General features: G+C 38.1%; 1 protein-coding gene across 1 annotated transcript in view; it reads left to right on the forward strand.

Moving 5' to 3' along the window:
• The window catches only part of EFCAB13 (EF-hand calcium binding domain 13), a 135,338-nt gene that overhangs the window by 26,350 nt on the left and 84,229 nt on the right, over nucleotides 1-24,759 (forward strand). The window contains 3 exon segments of the mRNA XM_061176943.1: nucleotides 1,533-1,633; nucleotides 2,423-2,505; nucleotides 18,508-18,651. Of these exon segments, the coding sequence (XP_061032926.1) occupies nucleotides 1,533-1,633; nucleotides 2,423-2,505; nucleotides 18,508-18,651 (328 nt within the window).

Consider the following 24,759-nt stretch of genomic DNA (forward strand, 5'->3'; position numbering starts at 1 on the left):
CTTTTAGAGTATTTCCCCTCTCTCAATCTCTTCATTCTGTCCTTCTGGATCTTCTGTTAGGTGTATGTTAGACCTTATCATTCTGTTTTCGATGTTCTTTAACATTGCTTCATATTTTTCATCTTTTTCTGTCTATTTTGTTCTGGGTAATTTCTCCCATCTACTTTCTAGTTTACTTTTTCTTTCTCCAGCTGAATATAATCTGCAGTTTAACCTATCTATTGAAATTTTATTTCAGTGTTTATATATTTTACTTCTTGAAGTTTTATTTAGATCTTAAAATCTGCCTTATGTCATGTTATTTGCTCATGTCCCATTGTTTTATCATGGTTGATACCTGATAAATCTAATATATGAAGTCCTTGGGGGAATCTAAATCTTCTGTTTGTTGTTTTGTCTGATTCTCACTCATGAACTCATATTAACTGATGTCCTTGGGTGCCTTATACTTTTTATTCATTCTTTCATGTATTATTGATCTAAATCTGTAGGAATCTTATGATGAGTCTGGGTTTAGAGAGTCCTCTTCCAAGAGAATTTGAATTTGCTTCTGCCATGCACTTCAGAGGTGTTATAAATATGGGATCACTTTAAGTGAATTTTTGGTTTCAATTTTTGGGCCCATATATTTAGTATAGATTTGAATCCTAAACTCATGTGTGGGTAGAGCTAAGGCTATAAATAATCAAGAGGAGTACTCTCTTTTCTCTCTCTTTCTTTTTTTCCAACCTGGAGCTGAGACGAAGACAGATATTACTCTATGTACTCCTTCTGTTGGGGGATACAATTTTTTCTAGCCTACTCTTGCTGAGAACATTGCCTTTTGAAGATTTTTGGCTCTGTGTGGGATCTCAGTACCAATTCCTGTCAATCTTGTATCGCTTGAGAATCCTCTTTACGTCCTGCATGGTCTTTAAAAGTCAAGGCTCTAGATTCCATAGAGCCATGTAAAATTGAAGACACCTATAATTCAGTTCTCATTTTCTAAAGTGACACTTTTCTATCTACCTAGCTGCTTACCACTTTTGAATCATGTTTATATGTGCAGTGTTAATTTTCATCAATGTTTGTGATAATTTTCTTAACCATAAAAATAATTTAAGGCAAAATTACCTGTATTATTTAAATAACTATGTTGATTATCCACATTATTTTACTCATATAGTCAAAAGCTGTATATGTGGCCTAGAGTTTGATAGTCTTGTCTTCACTATACCATAGGTTTGCCATCCTTTGTAAGGTACATTACTATAAATTGACAGGATATTAATTAGGAGATGATAAGTTGCATACTTAAGAAAAATGTGGCTTTGCAAAAGAATATGGTGTAGTTTATTTTAAATTTTAGTAGATTTAAACTGTAATTTAATTATAAAAGGCAATTTTACATTAGAAGCATAGTTAAGTGTGGAGCCTTGGTATGATTAATTATCTTTTAAGGGGTTTATTGTCCAAGAATGCTGGTTTACCAATGTGATCTGAGGCACGAACATTCTTGCATTTGGCTCTAGATTGCTTCTTCGTCTGTGAAGGACAAGATGACTAGAAAAGAAAGCTCTTTATGCGAGTTGTCAAGTCAGTACAGCGTTCACAAGACTTTATCACACCTTGGTACATCTTCCTCAGTTATTCTGTATTTAAACCATTGTATTCTCTTCTTTAAATGTTGGATTCAGATTTGAGATTTTTCTTCAAGACTCATCTATCCCTTCTACAGAAAGTATGCCACATAGTTTGTGCTAACTAAGAGACTCTGCTTTTAGGAAGGATGGTGTGGAGCTAAGAGCATTGCATGTGGAATTGAAAGACTTAGAGTTGAGTCCTGATTGACTTCACATGCTGGCTTAGGCTCTTGTACAATTTACTTTATATTTCTGGGCCTCAGTTTCCACATCTGTACAAGAATCTTATACTAGGTGGACTCTTAAAATTTCTTCCAACATTAACATTCTATGGTTTCAGTTATTTCCATGTTATGGAATCAGATGAATCATCTTTTTAAGATGTCTTTATTAACAGGTTATGGAATCTGAGATTCTTTGCCTATTTAAAGATATTCTTGTTTATCTTATTATAATGACTTACTGTAAAATTTGCTGTAAGTTGAATTAGGAGTAGGAAAAATTGGACCACAGCCAAAGGATAGTGGGTCATGGGCACTACTTACTGCCTAAGGTAAATCTGCTCCATAGAGAGATGCCTAAAAGAAACAAGGTGGGAATTCTAGGGTGAAGAGTATGTACTTGATTATCACTTGGACAGTTCTTTAAGAAAGGTTCTTATGAAGTATAAGGAACTGGAGAATCTCAGGCTAAATTTTAATGACAAAATATTATATATGGCAAAGTGACATAAATGTTTTGTGGGTTTTCTGTTTTTATTTTTGTTTTCCTGCTTTCTAATGTGGCTGTTTCTTTGACAGCAAAGATGAAAAGCTTTCTAACCTTTACCAGACATTATATGATGAAGTACCTGAAGGACAATTTTACTCACAAGAATTAAGTGGTAATAATAGGTTCCAGAATTTCTTGAATAAATTTCCTGATTGTATGCTTTTTAAAAATTGTTTCAGTAGTTAGTGTCTCTTTCTTTATTCCTGATGAGTTATCAGCTAATATTACATGATATGGCAAATGCTGCATGCTGTGAGCAAGCAAAGGTAATTTAATTCATAAATATCTTTGGTTGCATTAGTAACATAGACAAAATATATATGCTTATTCTAGTTCAATTTTTTTGCGGAAAAAGTTTGGATAGTACATATGATGAATAAATTAGTAAGCACTGATTTTATTGGAATCTAGTCCTTGGTACCTTAACATTAAGGCTCATAGTACCCTTCACTTCTTGACACTGAGCACTCCCATATCTTGGGCCTCTCCTTTGTGTGTGTGTGTGTGTGTGTGTGTGTATATTTTTTCCTCCTTTATATTTATGGAGTCATTTGGCATATTTTTGCTCTCTAACTGGTTATTGTATTAAGCATCTCCCCCAATCCCCCAGTTTTATTGAGATATAATTGACATACAGCACTGCGTAAGTTTAAGGTGTACAGTGTAATGACTTGACTTACATATATTGTGAAGTGATTAACACAATGTTTAGTTAACATCCATCATGTAATAGAGATACAAAAAAATTTTTTCCTTATGATGAGAACTCTTAGGATCGGCTCTCTAAACAACTTTAAAATATACCATATAACAGTGTTAACTATAGTCATCATATTGTACCTCCACAGTACTTATTTATTTTACAACTGGAAGTTTGTACCTTTTGACCACCTCATCTAATTCACCCACTCCCCGCTCCCCAACTCTGGTAGCCACAAATCTGACCTCTTTTTCTATGAGTTATGTTTGTTTTTTTTAGATTCCATGTGTAAGTGAGATCATACAGTATTTTCTTTCTCCATCTGACTTATTTCACCAGCATAGTGCCCTCAAGGTCCACACATGTTGTCATGAATGACGTGATTTTCTCCTTTTTTAATGACTGAATAATATTATATTGTATATAATTATACAATTATACAATACTACTTTTTCTTTACCTGTTCATCCTTAGATGGACACTTAAGTTATTTCCATGTCTTGGCTATTGTAAATAAAACTTCTGTGAACATGGGGGTGCAGATATCTCGTTGACGTAGTGTTTTCATTTCCTTCAGATTTATACCTGGAAGTGGAATTGCTGGATTATATGGTAGTTCTGCTTTTAATTTTTTTGAGGGACCTCTCCATTACTGTTTTCAATAGTGACTGCACCAATTTACATTCCCACCAACAGTGTACAAGGGTTCCCTTTTCTCCACAGTCTTGACAACACTTGTTATCTCTTGTCTTCTTGATGATAGCCATTCTAACAGGTGTGAGGTGATACCTCATTGTGGTTTCAATTTGCATTTCCCTAGTGATGAGTGATATTGAGCAGTTTTTCATGTACCTGTTGATCATTCATATGTCTTCTTTGGAAAAATGTCTATTCAGGTCCTTTGCCCATTTTTTTTTTTTTTTAAACATCTTTATTGAAGTATAATTGTTTTACAATGGTGTGTTAGTTTCTGCTTTATAACAAAGTGAATCAGTTATACATATACATATGTTCCCATATCTCTTCCCTCTTGCATCTCCCTCCCTCCCACCCTCCCCATCCCACCCCTCTAGGTGGTCACAGAGCACCGAGCTGATATCCCTGTGCTATGCGGCTGCTTCCCACTAGCTATCTATTTTACATTTGGTAGTGTATATATGTCCATGACACTCTCTCACCCTGTCACATCTCACCCCTCCACCTCCCCATATCCTCAAGTCCATTCTCTAGTAGGTCTGTGTCTTTATTCCCGTCTTGCCACTAGGTTCTTCATGGCCTTTTTTTTTTTTTCCTTAGATTCCATATATATGTGTTAGCATACTGTATTTGTTTTTCTCTTTCTGACTTACTTCACTCTGTATGACAGACTCTAACTCCATCCACCTCATTACAAATACCTCCATTTCATTTCTTTTTATGGCTGAGTAATATTCCATTGTATATATGTGCCACATCTTCTTTATCCATTCATCTGTCGATGGACACTTAGGTTGCTTCCATGTCCTGGCTATTGTAAATAGAGCTGCAATGAACATTTTGGTACATGACTCTTTTTGAACTATGGTTTTCTCAGGGTATATGCCCAGTAGTGGGATTGCTGGGTCGTATGGTAGTTCTATTTGTAGTTTTTTAAGGAACCTCCATACTGTTCTCCATAGTGGCTGTATCAATTTACATTCCCACCAACAGTGCAAGAGTGTTCCCTTTTCTCCACACCCTCTCCAGCATTTATTGTTTCTAGATTTTTTGATGATGGCCATTCTGACTGGTGTGAGATGATATCTCATTGTAGTTTTGATTTGCATTTCTCTAATGATTAATGATGTTGAGCATTCTTTCATGTGTCTGTTGGCAATCTGTATATCTTCTTTGGAGAAATGTCTATTTAGGTCTTCTGCCCATTTTTGGATTGGGTTGTTTGTTTTTTTGTTATTGAGCTTCATGAGCTGCTTGTAAATCTTGGAGATTAATCCTTTGTCAGTTGCTTCATTTGCAAATATTTTCTCCCATTCTGAGGGTTGTCTTTTGGTCTTGTTTATGGTTTCCTTTGCTGTGCAAAAGCTTTTAAGTTTCATTAGGTCCCATTTGTTTATTTGTGTTTTTATTTCCATTTCTCTAGGAGCTGGGTCAAAAAGAATCTTGCTGTGATTTATGTCATAGAGTGTTCTGCCTATGTTTTCCTCTAAGAGTTTGATAGTGTCTGGCCTTACACTTAGGTCTTTAATCCATTTTGAGTTTATTTTTGTGTATGGTGTCAGGGAGTGTTCTAATTTCATACTTTTACATGTATCTGTCCAATTTTACCAGCACCACTTATTGAAGAGGCTGTCTTTTCTCCACTGTATATGCTTGCCTCCTTTATCAAAGATAAGGTGACCATATGTGCGTGGGTTTATCTCTGGGCTTTCTATCCTGTTCCATTGATCTATATTTGTTTTTGTGCCAGTACCAAACTGTCTTGATTACTGTAGCTTTGTAATATAGTCTGAAGTCAGGGAGCCTGATTCCTCCAGCTCCATTTTTCGTTCTCAAGATTGCTTTGGCTATTCGGGGTCTTTTGTGTTTCCATACAAATTGTGAAATTTTTTTTTCTAGTTCTGTGAAAAATGCCAGTGGTAGTTTGATAGGGATTGCATTGAATCTGTAGATTGCTTTGGGTAGTAGAGTCATTTTCACAATGTTGATTCTTCCAATCCAAGAACATGGTATATCTCTCCATCTATTTGTATCATCTTTAATTTCTTTCATCAGTGTCTTATAATTTTCTGCATACAGGTCTTTTGTCTCCTTAGGTAGGTTTATTCCTAGATATTTTATTCTTTTTGTTGCAATGGTAAACGGGAGTGTTTTCTTAATTTCACTTTCAGATTTTTCGTCATTAGTGTATAGAAATGCAAGAGACTTCTGTGCATTAATTTTGTATCCTGCTACTTTACCAAATTCATTGATTAGCTCTAGTAGTTTTCTGGTAGCATCTTTAGGATTCTCTAAGTATAGTATCATGTCATCTGCAAACAGTGACAGCTTTACTTCTTCTTTTCCGATTTGGATTCCTTTTATTTCTTTTTCTTCTCTGATTGCTGTGGCTAACACTTCCAAAACTATGTTGAATAATAGTGGTGAGAGTGGGCAACCTTGTCTTGTTCCTGATCTTAGTGGAAATGGTTTCAGTTTTTCACCATTGAGGACAATGTTGGCTGTGGGTTTGTCATATATGGCCTTTATTATGTTGAGGAAAGTTCCCTCTATGCCTACTTTCTGCAGGGCTTTTATCATAAATGGGTGTTGAATTTTGTCGAAAGCTTTCTCTGCATCTATTGAGATGATCATATGGTTTTTCTCCTTCAATTTGTTAATATGGTGTATCACGTTGATTGATTTGCATATATTGAAGAATCCTTGCATTCCTGGGATAAACCCCACTTGATCATGGTGTATGATCCTTTTAATGTGCTGTTGGATTCTGTTTTCTAGTATTTTGTTGAGGATTTTTGCATCTATGTTCATCAGTGATATTGGCCTGTAGTTTTCTTTCTTTGTGACATCTTTGTCTGGTTTTGGTATCAGGGTGATGGTGGCCTCGTAGAATGAGTTTGGGAGTGTTCCTCCCTCTGCAATATTTTGGAAGAGTTTGAGAAGGATGGGTGTTAGCTCTTCTCTAAATGTTTGATAGAATTCGCCTGTGAAGCCATCTGGTCCTGGGCTTTTGTTTGTTGGAAGATTTTTAATCACAGTTTCAATTTCAGTGCTTGTGATTGGTCTGTTCATATTTTCTATTTCTTCCTCGTTCAGTCTCGGCAGGTTGTGCATTTCTAAGAATCTGTCCATTTCTTCCAGGTTGTCCATTTTATTGGCATAGAGTTGCTTGTAGTAATCTCTCATGATCCTTTGTATTTCTGCAGTGTCAGTGGTTACTTCTTCTTTTTCATTTCTAATTCTATTGATTTGAGTCTTCTCCCTTTTTCTCTTGATGAGTCTGGCTAATGGTTTATCAATTTGGTTTATCTTCTCAAAGAACCAGCTTTTAGTTTCATTGATTTTTGCTATTGTTTCCTTCATTTCTTTCTCATTTATTTCTGATCTGATATTTATGATTTCTTTCCTTCTGCTAGCTTTGGGGTTTTTTTGTTCTTCTTTCTCTAATTGCTTCAGGTGCAAGGTTAGGTGGTTTATTCGAGATGTTTCCTGTTTCTTGAGGTAGGCTTGTATTGCTATAAACTTCCCTCTTAGCACTGCTTTTGCTGCGTCCCATAGGTTTTGGGTCGTCGTGTCTCCATTGTCATTTGTTTCTAGGTATTTTTTGATTTCCCCTTTGATTTCTTCAGTGATCACTTCGTTATTAAGTAGTGTATTGTGTAGCCTCCATGTGTTTGTATTTTTTACAGATCTTTTCCTGTAATTGATATCTAGTCTCATAGCGTTGTGGTTGGAAAAGATACTTGATACGATTTCAATTTTCTTGAATTTACCAAGGCTTGATTTGTGGCCCAAGATATGATCTACCCTGGAGAATGTTCCATGAGCACTTGAGAAAAATGTGTATTCTGTTGTTTTGGGGTGGAATGTCCTATAAATATCAATTAAGTCCATCTTGTTTAATGTATCATTTAAAGCTTGTGTTTCCTTATTTATTTTCATTTTGGATGATCTGTCCATTGGTGAAAGTGGGGTGTTAAAGTCCCCTACTATGATTGTGTTGCTGTTGACTTCCCCTTTTATGGCTGTTAGTATTTGCCTTATGTATTGAGGTGCTCCTATGTTGGGTGCATAAATATTTACAATTGTTATACCTTCCTCTTGGATCGATCCCTTGATCATTATATAGTGTCCTTCTTTGTCTCTTGTAATAGTCTTTATTTTAAAGTCTATTTTGTCTGATATGAGAATTGCTACTCCAGCTTTCTTTTGATTTCCATTTGCATGGAATATCTTTTTCCATCCCCTCACTTTCAGTCTGTATGTGTCTCTAGGTCTGAAGTGGGTCTCTTGTAGACAGCATATATATGGGTCTTGTTTTTGTATCCATTCAGCCAGTCTGTGTCTTTTGGTGGGAGCATTTAATCCATTTACATTTAAGGTAATTATCGATATGTATGTTCCTATTCCCATTTTCTTAAATGTTTTGGGTTTGTTATTGTAGGTGTTTTCCTTCTCTTGTGTTTCTTGCCTAGAGAAGTTCCTTTAGCATTTGTTGTAAAGCTGGTTTGGTGGTGCTGAACTCTCTCAGCTTTTGCTTGTCTGTAAAGGTTTTAATTTCTCCATCAAATCTGAATGAGATCCTTGCTGGGTAGAGTAATCTTGGTTGTAGGTTTTTCTCCTTCATCACTTTAAGTATATCCTGCCACTCCCTTCTGGCTTGCAGAGTTTCTGCTGAAAGATCAGCTGTTAACCTTATGGGGATTCCCTTGTGTGTTATTTGTTGTTTTTCCCTTGCTGCTTTTAATATGTTTTCTTTATATTTAATTTTTGACAGTTTGATTAATATGTGTCTTGGCGTGTTTCTCCTTGGATTTATCCTGTATGGGACTCTCTGTGCTTCCAGGACTTGATTAACTATTTCCTTTCCCATATTAGGGAAGTTTTCAACTATAATCTCTTCAAATATTTTCTCAGTCCCTTTCTTTTTCTCTTCTTCTTCTGGGACCCCTATAATTCGAATGTTGGTGCGTTTAATGTTGTCCCAGAGGTCTCTGAGACTGTCCTCAGTTCTTTTCATTCTTTTTTCTTTATTCTGCTCTGCAGTAGTTATTTCCACCATTTTATCTTCCAGGTCACTTATCCGTTCTTCTGCCTTAGTTATTCTGCTATTGATCCCATCTAGAGTATTTTAAATTTCATTTATTGTGTTTTTCATCGTTGCTTGGTTCCTCTTTAGTTCTTCTACGTCCTTGTTAAATGTTTCTTGCATTTTGTCTCTTCTATTTCCAAGATTTTGGATCATCCTTACTATCATTATTCTGAATTCTTTTTCAGGTAAACTACCTATTTCCTCTTCATTTGTTAGGTCTGGTGTGTTTTGACCCTGCTCCTTCATCTGCTGTGTGTTTTTCTGTCGTCTCATTTTGCTTATCTTACTGTGTTTGGGGTCTCCTTTTCACAGGCTGCAGGTTCGTAGTTCCCTTTGTTTTTGGTATCTGTCCCCAGTGGCTAAGGTTGGTTCAGTGGGTTGTGTAGGCTTCCTGGTGGAGGGAACTAGTGCCTGTGTTCTGGTGGATGAGGTTGGATCTTGTCTTTCTGGTGGGCATGTCCACGTCTGGTGGTGTGTTTTGGGGTGTCTGTGGCCTTATTATGATTTTAGGCAGCCTCTCTGTTAATGGATGGGGCTGTGTTCCTGTCTTGCTAGTTGTTTGGCATAGGGTGTCCAGCACTGTAGCTTGCTGGTCGTTGAGTGAAGCTGGGTCTTGATGTTGAGATGGAGATCTCTGAGAGATTTTCTCCGTTTGGTATTACGTGGAGCTGGGAGGTCTCTTGTGGACCAGTGTCCTGAAGTTGGCTCTCCCACCTCAGAGGCACAGCCCTGATGCCTGGCTGGAGCACCAAGAGCCTTTCATCCACACGGCTCAGAATAAAAGGGAGAAAAAATAGAAAGAAAGAAAGAAAGAGGATAAAATAAAATAAAGCTATTATAATAAAAAATAAGAAAAAAAATTATTAAGAATAAATTTATTAAGAAAAAATTTTTTTAATTTTTAAAAATAGATTTATTAATTTTTTATAATAAAAAATAAGAAAAAAATTATTAAGAAAAAAATTTATTTAGAAAAAAATTTTTTTAATTTTTTAAAATAAAAAATATGAAAAAACTTATTAAAAACATTTTTTTTAATTTTTTAAAAATAGAAAATAAGGGAAAAATTATTAAGAAAACATTTATTAGGGAAAAAAAATTTTTTTTAGTAAAAAAAAAAAAAAACAATGGACGGACCTAACCCTAGAACTAACGGTGAGAGCAAAGCTATACAGACAAAATCTCACCCAGAAGCATACACATATACACTCACAAAAAAGGGAAAAGGGGAAAAATTAATATATCCTGCTCCCAAAGTCCACCTCCTAAATTTGGGATGATTCGTTGTCTATTCAGGTATTCAACAGATGCAGGCACATCAAGTTGTTTGTGGAGCTTTAATCCGCTGCTTCTGAGGCTGCTGGGAGAGATTTCCCTTTCTCTTCTTTGTTCGTACAGCTCCCGGGGTTCAGCTTTGGATTTGGACCCGCCTCTGCATGTAGGTCGCCTGAGGGCGTCTGTTCCCCGCCCAGACAGAACGGGGTTAAAGGAGCAGCTGATTCGGGGGCTCTGGCTCAGTCAGGCCGGTGGGAGGGAGCGGTACGGAGGAGGCGGGGCGAGCCTGCGGCGGCAGAAGCCAGCATGACGTTGCAGCAGCCTGAGGCGCGCTGTGCGCTCTCCCGGGGAAGTTGTCCCCGGATCACGGGAGCCTGGCTGTGGCGGGCTGCACTGGCTCCCGGGAGGGGCGGGGTGGAGAGTGACCTGTGCTCGCACACAGGCTTTTTGGTGGCGGCAGCAGCAGCCTTAGCGTCTCATGCCCGTCTCTGGGGTCCGCGCTGATAACCGCGGCTCGCGCCTGTCTCCGGGGTCCGCGCTGATAGCCGCGGCTCGCGCCCGTCTCTGGAGTTCGTTTAAGCGGTGCTCTGAATCCCCTCTCCTTGCGCGCCGCGAAACGAAGAGGCAAGAAAAAGTCTCTTGCCTCTTCGGCAGCTGCAGACTTTTTCTCGGGCTCCCTCCCGGCTAGCTGTGGTGCGCTAGCCCCTTCAGGCTGTGTTCACGCCGCCAACCCCAGTCCCCTCCCTGCGATCCGACCGAAGCCCGAGCCTCAGCTCCCAGCCCCCGCCTGCCCCGGCGGGTGAGCAGACAAGCCTCTCGGGCTGGTGAGTGCTGCTCGGCACCGCTCCTCTGTGCGGGAATCTCTCCGTTTTTCCCTCTGCGCCCCTGTTGCTGTGGGATCCGCGCTGATAGCCGCGGCTCGCGCCCGTCTCTGGAGCTCGTTTAGGCGGCGCTCTGAATCCCCTCTCCTTGCGCGCCGCGAAACAAAGAGGCAAGAAAAAGTCTCTTGCCTCTTCGGCAGCTGCAGTCTTTTTCCCGGACTCCCTCCCGGCTAGCACTGAAGCCCGAGCCTCAGCTCCCAGCCCCCGCCCGCCCCAGCGGCTGAGCAGACAAGCCTCTCGGGCTGGTGAGTGCTGCTCGGCGCCGATCCTCTGTGCGGCAATCTCGCCGCTTTGCCCTCCGCACCCCTGTAGCTGCGCTCTCCTCCGTGGCTCTGAAGCTTCCCCCCTCTGCCACCCGCAGTCTCTGCCCGCGAAGGGGCTTCCTAGTGTGTGGAAACCTTTCCTCCTTCACAGCTCCCTCCCACTGGTGCAGGTCCCGTCCCTATTCTTTTGTCTCTGTTATTTCTTTTTTCTTTTGCCCTACCCAGGTACTTGGGGAGTTTCTTGCCTTTTGGGAGGTCTGACGTCTTCTGCCAGCGTTCAGTGGGTGTTCTGTAGGAGCAGTTCCACGTGTAGATGTATTTCTACTGTATCTGTGGGAAGGAAGGTGATCTCCGCATCTTACTCCTCCGCCATCTTGCCCCTCTCCCATTTTTTAAACTGGGTTATTTTATTTTATTATTATTTTTTGCTATTGAGTTGTATGAGTTCTTTATATATTTTGGATATTAATCCCTTATCAGATTAATGATCTGCAAATTTTTTCTCATTCCATAGTTTATCTTTTCATTTTGTTGATTGTTTCATTTGCTCTGCAGAAACATTTTAGTTTGATGTTTGTTGCTTATGTTTTAGGTGTAATAGAGAAAAAAATCATTGCCAAGACCCACATCAAGGATCTTTTTTCCTATGTTTTCTTCTACAAGTTTTATGGTTTCTGGTCTTACATTTAAGCCTTTAATCCATTTCGAGTTAGTTTTGTTTGTTTGCTTGTTTTATTGTATTGGTATTAGTAGCTCATTTATTAGTCAAAATGGGTATGAGCAATACCATATCCTTGGAAAGGCAGAAAAAGAGTGAAAGACAAATAAGAACAAAGAACAAGGGCAACAAATAGAAAACATCAACAAATAAGATAGATATTAATTCAACTATATCAATAATCATTTTGATTATCAAAGGTCTAAATGCACCAATTAAAAGACAGAACTCAATAGCCACAGACTACTGTATTCGAGTTAGTTTTTATGAGTGGTGTAAGATAGGGGTCTAATTTCATTCTATTACATGTGAATATCCAATTTTCCCATCAACATTTATTGAAGAGACTGTCTTTTTTCCATGATTATTCTTGGCTTCCTTTCCAAATATTAGTTGACTATATACATGTGTTTATTTCTGGTCTCTCAATTCTGTTCCACTGGTCTATATGTGTAGTTATTGCCAGTACCATACTGTTCTGATTACTATATCTTTGTAATATAGTTTGAAAACAAGAAATGCCATGCCTCCAGCTTTGTTGTTCTTTCTTAGGATTTCTTTGGCTATTTGGAGTCTTTCATGGTTCCATATGGATTAAAAAATTTTTTCTATTTCTGTGAAAAATGTCATTAGAATCTTGACAAGGATTGCACTGAATCTGTAGATGGCTTTGGGTAGTGTGGACCTTTTAACAATATTAATTATTCTAATCTATGGACATGGGGTACTTTGTATCTTCTTTGATTTTTTTTTTAATCCATGTTTTGTAGTTTTCAGTATAGAGGTCTTTCAACTCCTTGGTTAAATTTATTCCTAAGTACATTATCAGTTTGATGCTATTGTAAGTGGGAGTGCTTTCTTTATTTCTTTTTCAGGTAATTTGTTGTATTGTATAGAAATGCTACTGACTTTCGTATGTTAATTTTGTATCCTGATACTTTACAGAATTTATTGATAAGATCTAACAGTTTTTTGATGGAGTCTTTAGAATTTTAAAATCATATCATCTGCAAAGAGACAATTTTTTTTTTATTGAAGTATAGTTGATTTACAATGTTGTGTTAGTTTCTGGTGTATAGCAAAATGATTCAGTTATATATACAATATATTCTTTTTTATATTCTTTTCCATTATGGTTTATTACAGGATATTAAATATAGTTCCCTGTGCTATACATTAGGACCCTGTTGTTTTTCTATTTTATATATAGTAGTTTTTACCTGCTAATGCCAAACCCCTTCCCCTGCTCCTTTCCCCTTTGGTAACCGTAAGTTTGTTTTCTATTTCTGTGAGTCTGTTTCTGTTATGTAGATAAGTTCATTTGTATCATATTTTAGATTACACATATAAGGGATATCATATGATATTTGTCTTTCTCTGCTTACTTCACTTAGTATGATAATCTCTAGGTCCATCCATGTTGCTGCAAATAGCATTATTTAATTCTTTTTTATGGCTGAGTAGTATTCCAGTGTGTGTGTGTGTGTGTGTGTGTGTGTGTGTGTGTGTATGTATATACCACATCTTCTTTATCCATTCAACTGTTGATGGACATTTAGGTTGCTTCCATGTCTTGGCTATTGTAAATAGTGCTGCTATGAACATTGGGGTGCATGTATCTTTTTGAATTAGAGTTTTCCTGGATGTATGCCCAGGAATGGGATTGCTGGATCATATGGTAACTCTATTTTTAGTTTTTGAAGGAACTTCTATTCTGTTTTCCATAGTGACTGCACCAATTTATATTCCTACCAACAGTGTAGGAAGGTTCCCTTTCTCCACATCTTCTCCAGCATTTGTTATTTTTAGACTTTTTAATGATGGCCATTCTGCCCGCTGTGAGGTGACACCTCATTGTAGTCTTGATTTGCATTTCTCTAATAATTAGTGATGTTGAGCAGCTTTTCATGTGCTTATTGGCCATCTGTATGTCTTTGGGGAAATGTCTATTTATGTCTTCTTCCCATTTTTTGATTGGGTTGTTTGTTTTTTTTGTTATTGAGCTGTATGGGCTGTTTGTATATTTTGGAAATTAAGCCCTTGTTGGTTGTATCATTTGCAAATATTTTCTCCCAGTCCATAGGTTGTCTTTTTGTTTTGTTTATGGTTTCCTTTGCTGTGCAAAAGCTTATAAGGTTGTTTAGGTCCCATTTGTTTACTTTTGCTTTTATTTCTATTGCCTTGGGAGACTGACCTAAGAAAACATTGCTATGATTTATGTCAGAGAATGTTTTGCCTATGTTCTCAAAGAGACAATTTAAATTCTTTCTTTCCAATTCTTATGCCTTTCTGAAATACAGGTTTCCTGGGTATAGAATTCTTGCTTGGCAGGTTTTTTTTCTGTCAATATTTTGAATATATTGTCACATTCTCTCCTGGTCTGAAAAGTTTCTGTTGAAAAATTTGCCTGTGGTTTTATGGGATTCTCTTGTCTCTTTTCTCTTGCTGCTTTCAAAATTCTTTCTTTGTTTTTGATTTTTGACAATTATAAAGTGTCTCGCTGTGGCCTTATTTGGGTTCAACCTATTTCGGGATCCTTTCGGGCTTGTGGATCTGAATATCCATTTCTCTCCCAGGTTTGGGATGTTTTCAGCCATTATCGCTTTAAATATACTTTCTGTTCCTTTCTCTTTCTCTTCTCTTTCTGGAATTCCTGTAATGCAGGTATTGTTTCTTTTGATTATTTTCTATAACTTCCATAGGTTTTCTTTACTCTTTTTTCCTCTTTTTTTTTTAAACTTCTCTGCCTGGCTAATTTTATTTTTATTTTTTTAATAAATTTGTTTATTTTATTTATTTATTTTTGGCCGTGTTGGGTCTTTGTTGCTGTGCGCAGGCTTTCTCTAGTTGTGGAGAGTGGGGGCTACTCTTTGTTGTGGTGTGCGGGCTTCTCATTGTGCGGTGGCTTCTCTTGCTGCAGAGCACAGGCTCTAGGTGCGTGGGCTTCAGTAGTTGCAGCACGTGGGCTCAGTAGTTGTGGCTCATGGGCTCTAGAGCACAGGCTCAGTAGTTGTGGCACACAGGCTTAGTTGCTCCATGGCATGTGGGATCTTCCCAGACCAGGGATTGAACCTGTGTCCCCTGCATTGGCAGGTGGATTCTCAACCACTGTGCCACCAGGGAAGCCCTGCCTGGCTAATTTTAAATGTCCTTTCTTCTAGGTCGCTGATTCTTTCTTCTGCATGGTTGAGTCTGCTTTCAAAGCTCTCTATTGAATTTTCCAGTTCAGCCATTGTATTTTTCAGTTCTAGGATTTCTGGTTTTTGGTTGGTTGTTTGTTTGTTTTTGGTGTTTTCTATATCTTTGTTGAACTTCTCGTTTTGTTCATGTATTGTTTTTCTAATTTTGTTTAGTTGTTTGTGTGTTCTTGCAGTTCATTAAATTTCTTTAAGAGGATTCTTCTGAATTCTTTGGCTGACAGTTAATAGATCTCCATTTCTTTAGGGTCAGTTATTGAAACTATTAGTTTCTGTTGGTGGTGTCGTGTTTACCTCATTTTTCATTATCCTCGATTCTTTATGTTGGCCTCTGTGCATTTGAGTAAGTGACCTCCTTTTCCAGACATTACTGGTTTGCTTTGGCAGAGACAGTTTTTCACTAGTCAGCTTAGTTTCTGGATGTGTTAACTGGTAATGTCCATGGAAAGGTGGGTCTTGCTATCAGAGTCTATTTGGGGGCTAGGCCACTGCCCATACTCTAAGATTGGGGAGGGGGTGTCACTGGTTGAGAACAGTTGGCTAGGACTGCTGGCTTTGTTCCCTAAGTGAGGCTGTAGAATAGGTTCTGTGGTTGCCTGGGTTCTCTGGTCAGTCTTCCTAGACAATCTGGACTGGGTACTATACTCAGCAGTAGGTGGGGCTATGAATTAACTTCCCAGCTTTGAAGGGCAGTAGAACTGGTCCCAAGGCATGCACTGCTTATTGTTTGGGGATCCGAATCAGGCTAGACTGTGCACTGAATTTCCTGGCCAGATGCCCCAGTTTTGCTCTGCAGACAGGGAAAGCCCTGGGCTGTGCTATCTGTTGAAATGCCACTGTAAGGAGGGCTGTAGGATGGACTGTGCAGCTCCCTGTGTGCTCTGGTTAAGTCCCCTCGTTGGGCAGGCTGAAGGCTGTGTTCAGCAGTGGGTGGGACTATGAATTAGTTTCCCTGCCTAGGCAGGGCACCGTATAGGCCCTAAGACCTGCAAGGTTTGTTTGGGTATCAAATTAGGCAGAACTATACACCAAGTTTCCTGGCCTGATGATCCACCATCCTAACTCTGCAGAGAGGTAGGGCCACTGGCTGGATTCTCCATTCAAGTGCCATTGTAATTAGAGTTGCAAGATGGGGTATACAGATTCTCCGGAGTTCTGCTTAGGTTTCTTGGTCAAATTGGACTAGAGGCTTTATTCAATTTTAGGTGGAGCTATAAATTGCCTTCCCTGCCTCGTTGGAGCTGCAGAATAGGCCCCAGGGCTGGCAAGGGTATTTGTTTGGGAATCAAATCAGACAGACCTCTGCACTAAGCTCCCTAGACAGACAGGGCCACCATCTTGGCTCTGCAGATGCAGAGATGCTGATTGGGTTTTCTGCTCAAGTGCCACAGTAATAGGGGCTGCAGGATGGGCTACTGAGATTCCTAGGAGCTCTGGTTAGGTTTCCTAGTTAGTAGGATTGGAGGCTATATTCAGTAGAAAAGGCCCCAAGGCTGACAAGACTCTTGTTTGGATAGCTAATCAGGCAGATCTGTGCACCCTGGCCAGATGGAGTTGCTAGCTCGTTTCTGCAAACAGGCAGACCCACTGGCTGGGCTATCTGCTCAAGTACTGCTGGGCCAAGCCATTTCCCAGGTGCTCAGGCCAGGCTTCCTGGTCAGGCAGGGCCAGAAGCTACACTCAGCAGTGGGTGGGGCTATGAATTACTTCCTTTCCCTGGATAGAGCAGGAGAACCAGCTCCAAGGCTGGAAAGGCTTTCTGTTTGTGGTTGTGACTCAAGCTGACCTGTGCCCGAAGTTCCCTGGCTGAGTGGGGCACTGACTTTGCTCTGAGGATGATCAGCTCTGCCTGCCAGACGCTCCGTTCAAGGATTGCTACATAGCTTCTCAGGTGTTTTGGCCAGGCTTTCTGGTCAGGCAGAATCAGGAGCTACACTCAGCATTGAACAGTGCTGTGAATTTGCTCCCTTGCCTAGACGAAGCATTAGAGCTGGCCCCAAGCAGCTTCCCAGGTATTCCGGTCAGGCTTTCTGGACAGGCAGGGCCACATATCAGGCATCTTTAGTGTCCAAGTGGATGACTCGTATAATACTCTAGACGTACCCTTTTTAAATCCAGTAATTTTACCTCTCTTTCTCTCACCAACCCTGATGTCTGCAATTTGAACCTTGTCATAATGTTGAAATCTCAGACTTTAATGTCTTGTTCTCTTGTTCACAATCTCTTATACTTGCAATTCTTTTTATTTACAATTTTATTTCATTGACCTCCTCATTTGGTGCCCTGTGAGTATATGATTTCCAACCTCAGCTGCTCTTAGCACCAGTTGGCATTCCCTTTATGTTTAGATCAGATCCCTCTCCTGTTTCTTCTTGTGCCTATTTCAAACCTTCTTTACTCTCCTCAAATCCTCAGTCCTATCACCTAGTCCTTCAACTCTTAAGAGACGACATTGCTTTTTCATAGAGAGTTAATAAAGGCTGTTTGGCAGAATCTTCCTGAGCTCCCTGCCTATAAACAACATCCACATCCTTTCCTATTGTCTCATTGGAAACGATCCCTTTCACAAGACCAATCCCTTCACTTCTCTTTTCTTCAATTTGATTTTCTTCTGCTTCCTCAGGGACTATGCTCAGCTTTATACTCTTTCAGAGAAGCTTCTTGAAAGAGCTGTTTTCATTAATTACTCTATTTATTTACTTCCTACTTCACTGAAATATGGTTTCCACCTCCAATACTCTAGTAAAACTCCTATTATTAAAGTCATTATTATCAATTTTTTAGTCTTTCTCTGGTATTTATCACTGTCATCTATTGCCTGTTTTTCTGAAAACAAGGTGAGTTAAACCCAATTTAGTTCAACAGACGTTTTTTAAGAATCTATTCTGAACTAGATGCTGGAACTTGAAGAATGAAAAATCTTGCCCTCTATGAGCTGACAGTTTAGTGAGGGTTATTGACGTGCAAACAATCAGAATCCCAAGAGCTTTGATTGAGATACACACAAGTGATAAGGGAGCAAAAGTTGTGGAAGCCTTTGCGTATGTGAGCCTTGCATGAGTTTTCTGACAGTTTCTGAGAGTTCTTTAGAAACTCGTAGCCTTAGAGGTCACTGGCTCCAGACATACCTAAATAAGTAACAAGACTGATGTTAAAGCAAAGAATTGGAGCACCAATATTTGCTCCTCTTTCTTCTTTTAGTGATTGTTCCCCCCGCCCCTTGGGAGGGAGTGGGGGGAATAAGGATAATTATTCCCTTGAATTAATTAACTGTTTTGTTATGTGTGTTCAGCACTTCATAAAGCCTGTAAAATTTTCAGTGAAATTCGAGGTGGTAAGATTTATGTGAATGATCTGCCAATGATCCATCGCATCTTGAATATCTCTATAAGTGACTCAGAAATGAGAAAGGCACTGAAGACTATTGATATTGATGGTAAGTTTTTATGTTTTCAGTATTAGTTTAAGGGTCTACAATCATGGACATAAGTTATATGTTGGTCAGATTAATTACAAATGATAGAAAAGCTAAGCTTTAAAATGCTATAAAAACATCTTTGCATGTTTACAATAATGATATTAAAAAATTGGGCCTCAGGTACATGTAACTGGATTGATTGATTACCAGATTGGATTATGACATGCTCTCATCAACATTTGGTATTTTTAGAGTTTTAGTTTTTGCTGATTGCCTTAGTATGAAATGGTATGGGATAGGGAAACTTTCTTAAGGCAAAAAAAATTTTGAAATTAATGTATTTGATGTATTTATATTAAAATTAAGAGTGTTTATTTATCAAAAGACACCTAAAAGTAAAGACATGTTACAAACTTGGAGATATTTGCAATTCACACAATTGACAAAGGATTAGTTTTCAGAATGTGTAAAGAATTCATACAAATCAATAACAAATAATGGAATAGAAAAGTGGGCAAGACAAATGGACAAGTGTTTCACATAAAATATAACACGTATAGCCAATAATTATATAGAAATATGTTCAACATCACTAGTGTCCAAGGAAATGTAAATAAAAACCCTAATAATGACATGTTAAGTACCTAGAAAAATATATATTTTTTGCAGTGTTTGTTACTTTAATCAAAGAGGTAAATAATAGAGGTAAATAAATAATAGAGAACACATTACATTTACAGACCATTCCAAGCCTGTTAAAAAGGGGAGACAAATTTAGAATAAAAATGATATGTTTTTCTCTTTCTGACTTACTTCACTCTGTATGACAGACTCTAGGAGTAAAAATGTAGACATAGAGAATGGACTTGAGGACACGGGGTGGGAGGGAGAAGCTGGGGCGAAGTGAGAGTAGCATCGACATATCTACACTACCGAGTGTAAAATAGTTAGCTAGTGGGAAGTTAGCTAGTGGGAAGCAGCAGCATAGCACAGGGAGATCAGCTCCGTGCTTTGCAATGACCTAGAGGGGTGGGATAGGGAGGGTGGGAGGGAGGCTCAAGAGGGAGGGGATATGGGGACATATGTATGCATATGGCTGATTCACTTTGGTGTACAACAGAAACTAATGCAGTACTGTGAAGCAATTATACTCCAATAAAGATCTATTAAAAAATGATATTAATAAGTTGAAGGAGGGGTCAGAAATTGAATAAATATAAGATGTGGATTTATCATTATTTAAAAAACCTTGTAGGATGGCCAAAAAGCATATGAAAAGATGCTCAGCATCACTAATTATCAGAGAAATGTAAATCAAAACTATAATGAAGTATCACCTCACACCAGTCAGAGCGGTCAACATCAAAAAGTCCACAAACAATAGGGACTTCCCTGGTGATCCAGTGGGTAAGACTCTGTGCTCCCAATGCAGGGGGCCCAGGTTCGATACCTGGTTGGGGAACTAGATCCCGCGTGCATGCCACAACTAAGAGTTCGCATGCCGCAACCGGGAAGTCTGCATGCCTCAGTGAAGATCCCACGTGCCGCAACTAAGACCCAGTGAAGCCTAAATAAGTAAATAAATAAATATATTTTTTAAAAAGTCCACAAACAATAAATGCTGGAGAGAGTGTGGAGGAAAGAGAACCTTCCTATACTGTTGGTGGGAATGTAAATTGGTACAACCACTATGGAGAACAGTATGGAGGTTCTTTAAAAAACTAAAAATAGAACTACCATATGATCCAGCAATCCCACTCCTGGGCACATAACCAGAGAAAACCATAATCCGAAAAGAAACATGCACCCCAGTGTTCACTGCAGCACTATTTACAATAGCCAAGACATGTAAGCAACCTAAATGTCCATCGACAGATGAATGGATAAAGAAGATGTGGTACATATATACAATGGAATACTACTCAGCCGTAAAAAAGAATGAAATAATGCCATTTGCGGCAACATGGATGAACCTAGAGATTATTATACTAAGTGAAGTAAATCAGACAAAGACAAATATCATGTGATATCACTCATGTGGAATCTAATTAAAAAATGATACAAATGAACTTATTTACAAAACAGAAACAGACTTACAGATATTGAAAACAAACTTATGGTTATAAAAGGGGAAACGTGGTGGTGGGAGAGGGATAAATCAGGAACTTGGGATGAACACACACACATTACTATACGTAAGATAGATAGATAACCAACAAGGACATACTGTATAGCACAGGGAGCTCTACTCAATATTCTGTTACAACCTATAAAAGAAAAGAATCTAAAAAGAATGAATATGTGTATATGTATAACTGAATCACTTTTCTGTACACCTGAAACTAACACAACATTGTAAATCAACTGTACTCCGATAAACTTAAAATTAAAAAGAAAACTTGGGGCTTCCCTGGTGGCGCAGTGGTTAAGAATTTGCCTGCCAATGCAAGGGACACGGGTTGGAGCCCTGGCCTGGGAAGATCCCACATGCGTGGAGCAGCTAAGCCCGTGCACCACGACTACTGAGCCTGCGCTCTAGAGCCCATGAGCCACAACTGCTGAGCCCACATGCCACAACTACTGAAGCCTGCATGCCTAGAGCCCGTGCTCCACAACAAGAGAAGCCACGACAATGAGAAGCCCGCACACCGCAACGAAGAGTAGCCCCCGCTCACCGCAACTACAGAAAGCCCGCGCACAGCAACAAAGGCCCAACACAGCCAAAAATAAATAAATAAATAAATAAATAAATTTATTCAAAAAAAAGAAAACTTGTAGCTGGAAAATTCTAGAAGTCAAAATGGACCACCAATAAAATATTACTGAACAATCTAGTAGTAATTGACAAGTTGCACTAGTGTGCATGCATCCATCTGTCCCTTTATCTAAGTCACCCCAACATTTTTGAGCATCTATGATATGACAGATTTCTGAGGGTTAAAAATAAATTAATAAATATAATCCTAACTTTTAGAAGGCTTAAGAAGCAACTCTGTGTTTTCCTGACATGTTTATTTATCTACAGATTAATTTTCTTGACAAATGATATTTTGGAGATTTATATCAAAGTAATTCTCCAAAGTGGAAATAACTTTATTCTCTGAAAGCACAGAAAAATATAAAGGAGAAAGTCAAAATCATGTGTAATCCCACTACCCAGAGCCAAACTTTGGTATTTATATATACATATATAATATATACATATATTTTTTCTAGGATTTTTCCAAACATATACATGTAAGTGTGTGTATATGTGTATATGCGTTTATAACTGTGGTGTATACACACGCATGAACACATAATTTAAAAACAGCATATATGGATTCACATGGATAGTTTTGTTACCTTTTTCTATTAATATTATATGGTAGTCAACTCTTTGTGTAAATAAATATAGATACACACTGCCTTTTTAAATGGCTGTGAGTTATTCTATGGAACTGATTAAAAAACAAATTAAAAAACAAATTGTTTAAAAAATAACATATGTAACAAATAACCTGTGTAAATACAGGTTACTTCTAATATTTTTGCTATTATAAACAGTGTTCTCTCTTTTTCTCTCATCAGACAAAGATAGATAACTAACGTTGAAATTGCTGGGTCAAAAAATGGGAACTTTTTAAGGCTTTTATACTGTTATTTGAAATTCAAAACAATAAATCTTTAGAATTTTATATACTCGAGACTTTAGATATTGTTTCTTCTAATCACTTGGATTTACTGTTGAGGAAAGTGAGGGATAGAAAGGAGAAGAGTCTACTCCAAAGCCATACAACCAATTTTATTTATTTTTATTTTTAAAAATATCTTTATTGGAGTATAATTGCTTTACAATATTGTGTTAGTTTCTGCTGTACAACAAAGTAAATCAGCTATATGTATACATATATCCCCATATCCCCTCTCTCTTGAGCCTCCCTCCCACCCTCCCTATCCCACCCCTCTAGGTTGTCACATAGCATCAAGCTGATGTCCCTGTGCTATGCAGCAGCTTCCCACTAGCCATCCATTTTACATTTGATAGTGTATATATGTCAATGCTACTCTCTCACTTCGTCCCAGCTTCCCCTTCCCCCTCTGTGTCCTCAAGTCCACTCTCTACGTCTGTGTCTTTATTCCTGTTCTGCCACTAGGTTCATCAGTACCGTTTTTTTAGTTTCCATATATGTGCCTTAGCATACGGTATTTGTTTTTCTCTTTCTGACTTACTTCACTCGGTATGACAGACTCTAGGTCCACCCACCTCATTACAAATAACTTAATTTTGTTCCTTTTTATGGCTGAGTAATATTCCACTGTATATATGTGCCACATCTTCATCCATTCATCTGTCAATGGACATTTAGTTTGCTTCCATGTCCTGGCTATGGTAAATAGTGCTGCAATGAACATTGTGGTACATGTATCTTTTTGAATTATGGTTTTCTCAGGGTATATGCCCAGTAGTGGGATTGCTGGGTCATATGGTAGTTCTATTTTTAGTTTTTTAAGGAACCTCCTTACTGTTCTCCATAGTAGCTGTATCCATTTACTTACCCACCAACAGTGCAAGAGGGTTCCCGTTTCTCCACACCCTCTCCAGCATTTATTGTTTGTAGATTTTTTGATAATGACCATTCTGACCGGTGTGAGGTGATACCTCATTGTGGTTTTGATTTGCATTTCTCCAATGATCAGTGATGTTGAGCATCTTTTCATGTGTTTGTTGGCAATCTGTATGTCTTCTTTGGAGAAATGTCTATTTAAGTCTTCTGCCCATTTTTGGATTGGGTTGTTTGTTCTTTTGATATTGAGCTGCATGAGCTGCTTGTATATTTTGGAGATTAATGCTTTGTCAGTTGCTTTGTTTGCAAATATTTTCTCCCATTCTGAGGGTTGTCTTTTCGTCTTGTTTATGGTTTCCTTTGCTGTGCAAAAGCTTTTAAGTTTCATTAGGTCTCATTTGTTTCTTTTTGTTTTTATTTCCATTACTCTAGGAGGTGGGTCAAAAAGGATCTTGCAGTGATGTATGTCATAGAGTGTTCTGCCTATGTTTTCCTCTAAGAGTTTTATAGTGTCTGGTCTTACATTTAGGTCTTTCATCCATTTTGAGTTTATTTTTGTGTATGGTGTTAGGAAGTATTCTAATTTCATTCTTTTACATGTAGCTGTTCAGTTTTCCCAACACCACTTATTGAAGAGGCTGTCTTTTCTCCTTGTATATTCTTGCCTCCTTTGTCAAAGTTAAGGTGACCATATGTGCCTGGGTTTATCTCTGGGCTTTCTCTCCTGTTCCATTGATCTATATTTCTGTTTTTGTGCCAGTACCATACTGTCTTGATTACTGTAGCTTCATACAACCAATTTTAAATGTTTAATTTCATCACTTTTTAAATTATTTATTTATTTATTTATGGCTGTGTTGGGTCTTTGTTTCTGCGTGAGGGCTTTCTCTAGTTGCGGCAAGTGGGGGCCACTCTTCATCACGGTGTGTGGGCCTCTCACTATCGCGGCCTCTCTTCATACAACCAATTTTAGATGACATATGTTAGTTTAAACTTTTATTCATTAATTGTTACATTGAAAATAATGTACAACTATTGTACATTGAATGTCTTGATAATAAATGTAAATACAAGAAAAAGTTTAATAACTGAACATAGAACATGTCCTATAAAGAAGCTTTTTCTTAAAATTTAGTATTTTAAGGTTATAGAAGTTCATAAATTATAAAATGAAAATTATTTATTCACCCCAGTTTTTCTCTGTAATCCCTAGTGATAAACACTGTTGATAATTTGTTGGGTATCCTTCATGTCCTTTGGTTTTATATATATAATATATTGATATATATACACATATGTAATATATATATTTTAAATTGGTCTCATATTGGTTACTGGTGAAGTTACCTTTAAAATTTTTGCTATTACAAATAGTGCTACGAAGAACATCCTTGCACATCAATTCTTGCACATTTGTGTAAATATTTCTATAGGATAGTGTTTTAGAAATGAAAAAGCTGGGTCAAAGGATATGCACATATCCATAGGAAAATGGTTTATGTTAAATGCTCTTTTTTCTAGCTTTATTGAGATATAATTGACAAACAGAAACTATATATTTAAGGTTACAACATGATCT

This window comes from Eubalaena glacialis, chromosome 19 (genome assembly GCF_028564815.1).
Source record: "Eubalaena glacialis isolate mEubGla1 chromosome 19, mEubGla1.1.hap2.+ XY, whole genome shotgun sequence".
Classification (NCBI taxonomy): domain Eukaryota; kingdom Metazoa; phylum Chordata; class Mammalia; order Artiodactyla; family Balaenidae; genus Eubalaena; species Eubalaena glacialis.